Consider the following 6530-nt stretch of genomic DNA (forward strand, 5'->3'; position numbering starts at 1 on the left):
CCCGCCTGCGGCCGCGCACCGGGATGCGCTCCATGAGGCGCCGCTTGATGCCCATGGTCATGGTGGTGAGGGAGGAGGGGCAGGAGCCGCAGGCCCCCGCCAGGCGCAGGTACACCACAGGCCCATCAATCTCCACAAACTCAACGTTGCCGCCGTCCGCCATCAGGTAGGGCCGCACCTGGCGCGCGGCGGCGAGGTGGGGGCGGGCGGGAGGCAGCGAGACGGGAGTTGGCGGGTGCTGGTGCACGCGTGGAGCGGGTGGGGCAGCTGCAAGGCCGAGCAGCCAGCCAGCCCACGCCTGCCTGCGCCCGACCCAGTCGCAACCGACAAGCCACGTCACCACCCACCACCCGCCACCCGCCTCACCTCGTCCAACACCGTCTCCACATTCTCCTCAGTCAGCTCCAGCGTGTCTGTGGCCGCCGCCTGGCACACCGCTCCGCTGCTGCCTGCGGCAGGCCCGAGAGGGACAAGGTTAGCACGGCGGCGGGCAGCAGCGGCGGCAGCGGTGGCGGCGGGCATCGCAAGTCCAGGCCTGGAGCCCCGGGGCGTCCCGCCCACGCACCTCTACGTGCTGCCGCTCTCCTATGCTGCCTGCTGGCGGCGCGCAGGGGGCGGTTCCAGGAGGAACGGGCCGAGGGTTGGAGGGTCGGGCTGGAGATGCGGCCGCCCCTGACCATCGAACGCTGCGCAGCCACGCAGCCGCTGCTGCAGGTGGCGCTGGAAGCGGCGTGCATGACTGCCTGGGGTGGGCGGTCAGACGAGAGTCAGCCCTGCTTTCACTTTCGTTGAGTTCTCTAGGTGCAGCCGGACTCCAATGAAGAGGCAGTATGCCGTGGCTAACAGTGCGAGCCCGATTAGGTGAGCAGGATAACTGCATGCTGGCATCTGACTTGGCGGTCTGCCCGCCGCAGCGTCACCTACCGTCATTTTGTAGCATGCACAGGCCCATTGGCGCACTGGTAGCCTGTGGATCGTAGTAGCGACATCAGTTCAGAGGCAACCACGCAAGGGAGAAGTTAAGTCACCGCAACTCGCCGCAAGTCGCCGCGCTCTGCGGGCTGGGCGCCGCACGTCGGCACGTCGAGTCGGCGACGGCTATGCGCCTCTTTACACAAAGCCTGGGGGCTCCCCCAGTATCTAAGCGGGGGCCGCTTCAACGAGCACTACGCAGTGCAGATACTACTGAGCAGGGTGGGGGTGCGTCGGTTGTTGTAGAGTTTGCCGCCGGCCTCACGCCGACGCAAAGCCCGGCGCTGGCGGCGTCGCAGCGCCGCTGCCGCCGCCGCCGCCGCCGCCGCCCAGTGAAGAGACGGGGATGGGCGGCGGGCGCCAGTTGCGAGATGAGGGGCGGCCGATGCCGCTGCCCTCCAGCACTGGGTCGCCGCCGCCGCCGCCGCCGGCAAGGGACGGCCCGGCGCCGCCGCCGCTGCTGGCCCGCTCCTGCGCCGCCGCCAGCAGCGCGCTGAAGCTGGAGGCCGGCGCCGCCGCCTGCTGCGCCTGCTGCGGCGCCGCGCCGCTGCTGCCGCTGCGCCCGGCGCTGTCGCCGCGGGCGGGCGACAGGCGGCCGGCGATGACGTGGGGAGAGTCTGGGGCGGGGGCCACTGCACAGGACAGGGGGGCAGCAGCCAGCAGGAAACATGGGTCAGGTGCCGCAAGGCAGCACATCTCTCGGTTGGAATCCACCACAACCCAGCCATCGAATGCATCCAACAGAATGCGAACCCTAAAGAGCAGCCAGCGCGCCGGCAGCGCCCTGCCTGCTTCGTAGATGGATGCGGCGGGGCGGGGGCTCTTGAAGCTGCCCGCGCGCTGCTGCGCAGGCGCGCACTGCTCCCCAGGCCCCGCCTCTGCCTGCTGCGCCTGCTGGGGCGCCGCCGCTGGGGCGGCGGCCGCCTGCGCGGCCGTGCTGCCCTCGACCGGTGAAGGCACCCTCACCGGGGACAGCGGCAGGCCGTCGCCGCCAGCTGCCGCCGCAGTCCGCGGCGGGGTGGCGGGCGAGGCGGAGGCGGGTGTGGCCACCGCCGCCTCTGCGGCAGGTGCAGGAGGGGCAGCCGCGGGGGCGCCCAGGGCTGCCGGGCTGCCGGTGCTGCCGCCCGCGCCAGTTGCTCCTGCGCCGGCGCCGCGCTGCTCCCAGGGCTTGGGGCGCGGCTTGAGCCTGGGCTCGGGGGGTGCGGCCAGCGGGTCGGGCGGCTTGTCGTTGATGTCGGTCTGCGGTAAAAGGAGGGTGGCGGTACAGCAGGCGTGAGGTACGTGTGTGAGGCACAGACGTGAGGCGCAGGCAGTTCCAGCAGGGCTGGGTGCCGGGAGAAGGAGGCAGCGGCGGGATGGGCGGGGTGGTATCAGGACAGGAGCAGCAGGCAGCGGCTGCCGAGCGGCAGGAGGGGGGCTGCAACCACGTGCCGCCGAGCAGCAGCAGCAGCCAGCAGGGCCGGGGGTCCCCTCCGCGCCGCGCCGCACCCGTATGCCCGGCGGCGTCTGCCCCCGCTCCAGCATCTCCAGAACTTGCAGGTAGCTGGCTGGGTGGGGAGGCGGCTCCACACCAGAGGAAGGAGAACGCTCCAGGCCCGCGCCACCTGCCTCTCCGCCCTCGCCGCCGCCCAGCGCCTGCTGCTGCTGGTGGCTGGCGGCGGGCTCGGCGGCGGCGCCGTGGGTGGCGGGCGGCGGGGGGGCCGCTGCGTCGCCATCCTTTGTGTCCTCGGCTGCCAGGCTGGCGGCATCGGGCGCCGCATAGCCGCGCAGCTGGTTGGGCGGGGCGGAGGTGACAGAGAGCGGGGTGACCGGCACGCCTGCGCCCGCCTCCTTGCCTGCAGGCGGGGGGCAGGAGGGGGAGGGCGGCAGGTCGCGGCGGGATCAGCTGCGGGCCTGCGGGCGCCTGGACCCTCCTGGGGTGGGGTTACAGGCGGGCAGGGCAGAGCAGCACAGAGCAAATGGCAGGCAGGTAGGCAGGCAGAACACGGCGGGAACGCAATGAAGCAGGAACGCAAAACAAAGGGACCAGCCAATGGAAAGTTGGGCAGGGCAAGCAAAACGGGGCCGGCCGGGCGGCTCTGGGGGCGCCCCCGCCGCCGCCGCTCAGGCTGCGGCGCTGCGGCCGGCACCTGGGGAGCGGCTTCCCGAGGGGCTGCGCAGGATCTCCGCCAGCAGCGCCTTGATCTCGCCCAGCTCGCTTTCCACCCTGCTGGGCACGCCGCCGCCGCCGCCGCCGTCGGCCGCCGCCGGCTGGGGCGCCGCCCTGCGCAGGCGCACGCACGCAGGGCGGCGGGTGTGGAGTAGAGCAGGCATGCAGCAGGAGCCTCGCCAGGCAGGCACACCCAGCAGCCAATCCCCGCCCCCACCCCACCACCCCCCACACACACCACGCCGCCCACCCGTGCAGCGACTCTGCAAAGCTGCGCAGCTCCTGGCGCAGATCAGCCGCCGTCAGGCCGCCGTCGCCGCCAGGCGCCGCCTCGGCCGCGGCGCGCTGGCTGGCCTCCAGGCTGCCCGCCAGCTGCTTGATGCTGTCGATGCTGCTGCGCAGCTCGGCGGTCTGGGCCTGCAGGGGACGAGGGCAACGGGGGCGGGGCGGGGCCGGGGCGAGTGCGCAGCGTGACCAACAGCACAGGACCGGGCGCCTGCAGCAAGCACATACCCGCAGGGTAGCGCCCCAGGTTAAAGCTGACAAAAGGCCCGCACCTGGATCGCCTCTGCCACCGCGCGGGTCGCCTCGGGCGCCAGCTCCCCACCCTCGGCGCCGTTGACGCGTGCCGGGCGCGGCGGCGGCCGCGCCTCTCCGCGCAGCTGCGTTGGTGGGAGGCGGCAGGAAGGGCAGCAAGGGTACCCACTGGGCTTCGAGGGGCCGCCGCGCCTGCCCCGCACCCGACAGCGCCCCACGCATGCGCCCCACGGCCCCTGCCGCCAGCAGCCAAGCGCGCCATTAGAGCCTGAACCCAGCTATGCAAGCCTCCGTTCCCAGCTGTGCAAGCCCTGCCCCCACCAGGCCCCCCCACCAGCCACCCGCCCATCCCACCGACAGGTAGGCATCCTCCAGGTAAGGCCACAGCAGCGCCTTGGCCGCATACGCGCTGGCGCCCAGGAAGCCGGCGCCCAGCACCACCTGCGGCCGTGTGTGTGTGTGCACAGGTGCCAGGGTGGGGGCAGGGGCTGGATGCACGTGTAGGGCAGCACGGGACAGGCACGCACACCAAGCTGGGTTGAGAGCGGCGTTCCAAGGGCGGAAGCCGGCGCTGCCTAGCACCCACCTGCGTCCAGCGCACGCCCTGCTGCTCCGGTGTGGCCGCCTGGTGCGGCACCACGGCTCCCGCCTGCGGCGCCGCCTGGCCATTCGCTGCCTGCTGCGGCGCAGGCGGCGCGGGCTGCAGGTGCTGCAGCGTGGAGTGGAGGACCGCCGGTGGCGCGGGCGCGGCGGCTGGTGCGGGCGCGGCTGCCGCTGCTTCGGGCACGCGGCGGAAGGCCTCCTCGATCTCCGCCTCGGTCAGGCCCTTGCGCTGCAGGAACTCGCGCTTGGAGGAGACGGCGCTGGCCCGCACCTGCGTGAAATGAACCAGGCGTGACGCGGGGTGGTGCCAGGGCGGGAAGCGGCGGCGGCACGGCGGCACGGCTCGCCGCTGGCAGCGATCGGGCGTCCGCGCGGCCCACCTTGGGGTGGCTAAGGAAGGCCACCGCGTTCTGGACCTGGTCCTCGCGCAGGGCGACGGGCTCGGGCTGGGGAGCGGGGCTGGGAAGGGCCTCGCTGCCTCCGGGAGGATCCTCCCTTCCCTCCCCGCCATCCGACATGCTGCCGCCGCCGCTTCCTGGACTGCGAGGTTGCGGAACGTGTGAATGGTGCGGAAGTGTTGGCGGCAGGGCGAACGAGGGCCGCAGGATGCTCGGGGGCCAAGGCTGGTGCCTAGGCAGCCTGGCGCAGCTTGAATAGCCCCCCCTGAGGGCTTTCCAAATTAGCTGAGCTGGCGCTGCCGCCGCGGCGGCCGCCGCCCGCATCGCCCGTGGCGCCGCCCGTGGCGCCGCCTTGTATGTGCTGTCCTCCAGTGATCATTGACACCAAGATGTGTGGCACACTCACAACAGCAGCTCTGCTCAGTGATGCTTGTTGGATTGTTTGAGAACTGAATGCTCACACTGGGTTGGAGAAACGTCGACAATTGGCATGACGCTGCCGCCCCGCACCAACTCGATGCAACCCATTAGAGCAGCTCCAATCACAGCCTCGAGCAGATCTAGCGCTGCACAAGGTATGGCAATCCTCCCTCACGATCTGGACTGTGATAATGCAGTCTGCCCCCTTGCAGCCCCCGGCCGCTGGACGCGGCGCCCCCGAGAGCATCGAGTCTGCCCCCACTGCCACGACGGCATTGAAGATGCCCCCCACATGCTGCTCACCTGACCCCTTTACGCCCCGCTGCGCCTCACCTTTCCTGACCTGTTTGCTGAGCCCCATCCTCCCCACCGCTTCCTCCGCCAGAAACCGTGCCGCCTCGCCGCCTTTGCTGCCGCCTGTCACCAGCGCTGGCTGACCGCCACCGCTGCGCTGCCTGCAGTCCCGCCCTGAACCCCCACTCTCATGTCCACCCCCTTTGCTCTTACCGCATCACACCTGCTCCACGACATGCAGTACTGTCTGCCCGCTCACACACTGAACGCTCGGTGACCTGTCAGTTGGCCTGTCCTGCCTGTTGTTCTACTGCTTCATCCCTCCTTGCTCGAAAAACAAAGTCTGTGCTGCAAGCTTGTTCTTGCTGAAACCAGACTGTAAGCCCACACAAGCCCTGTGTTACAGTCACCCCGCTATGATAGGCCGCGTGAGCAGACCTTGGGCAGGGGGCACACGTGATCAAGGGGCATCAAGAGAGGGGGTGGACCATGGAGCACCCTCTCCATGGCTCCGACCACCCTCCCCCCAGCTGAGCGTCCCAGGGTCACCCCACCCTGGCCCCGCTCCCCGTCCTGCCGGACACGCAACCCCCACAACGTGGTGGGGGACGTGGGGATCCTTAGCAGCTTAGGCCTGCCAGGCCGACGGGTGCCGATGCTGGTGCGGGCTCCCGGCGGCAGGCAGCGCCGCCGCCGGGCACTCAAATGGCATGGGGCAAAAGGTAAAGGTGGGGAAGAGCCTCCACAAGCTTCACTTCCCGGTTTTAACGTCTAGCTTTAGACCATTATTTGATCTGCCCGACGCGCCAAGTGCAGTACCCCCCACTAGTAGTGAATGGGTCCCGGGGAGGCCTGTGCCGAAGCCTTGGCGATTCTATTAGGCGTTCCCGAAGGAATTGGCTTGGATTGGCGCTGAGCCGGTCAGCTATGCCGCGTTTGTCCTCACAAAGTTTCGACATGGGAGGAATCGAACCTGTGCCCTCTCGGAGGGTTTAGACACTAGCTCCAGCGCCTTCAAAGAAGGCCTTTCTTAGCCGCGGCACATGGGGCCCCCATGCCCGCACATCTCCCAGGCACATGAAAATACCAGAAAGCTGCACATGTAAGGGTGCATGCATTGCAGCAGGAGTGCAAAGTGGCCTGCCGCGGCGGTCGGC

General features: G+C 70.2%; 2 protein-coding genes across 2 annotated transcripts in view; both read right to left on the reverse strand.

The window, feature by feature from the left end:
• Window positions 1-930, reverse strand: part of CHLNCDRAFT_144603 (hypothetical protein) — a gene marked incomplete at both ends in the record, with an annotated part of 1771 nt that extends 841 nt beyond the window's left edge. Inside the window, 3 exons of the mRNA XM_005848953.1 lie at window positions 20-178; window positions 367-449; window positions 921-930. Of these exons, the coding sequence (XP_005849015.1) occupies window positions 20-178; window positions 367-449; window positions 921-930 (252 nt within the window). The remainder of the gene's footprint in view (window positions 1-19; window positions 179-366; window positions 450-920) is intronic.
• A 303-nt stretch (window positions 931-1233) lies between these two features.
• CHLNCDRAFT_144604 (hypothetical protein) overlaps window positions 1234-6530 on the reverse strand; it is a gene marked incomplete at both ends in the record, with an annotated part of 6394 nt that continues 1097 nt past the window's right edge. The window contains 8 exons of the mRNA XM_005848954.1: window positions 1234-2211; window positions 2461-2807; window positions 3102-3235; window positions 3372-3538; window positions 3679-3783; window positions 4013-4099; window positions 4245-4532; window positions 4642-4707. Of these exons, the coding sequence (XP_005849016.1) occupies window positions 1234-2211; window positions 2461-2807; window positions 3102-3235; window positions 3372-3538; window positions 3679-3783; window positions 4013-4099; window positions 4245-4532; window positions 4642-4707 (2172 nt within the window). The remainder of the gene's footprint in view (window positions 2212-2460; window positions 2808-3101; window positions 3236-3371; window positions 3539-3678; window positions 3784-4012; window positions 4100-4244; window positions 4533-4641; window positions 4708-6530) is intronic.

This window comes from Chlorella variabilis, assembly GCF_000147415.1.
Source record: "Chlorella variabilis unplaced genomic scaffold CHLNCscaffold_7, whole genome shotgun sequence".
Classification (NCBI taxonomy): domain Eukaryota; kingdom Viridiplantae; phylum Chlorophyta; class Trebouxiophyceae; order Chlorellales; family Chlorellaceae; genus Chlorella; species Chlorella variabilis.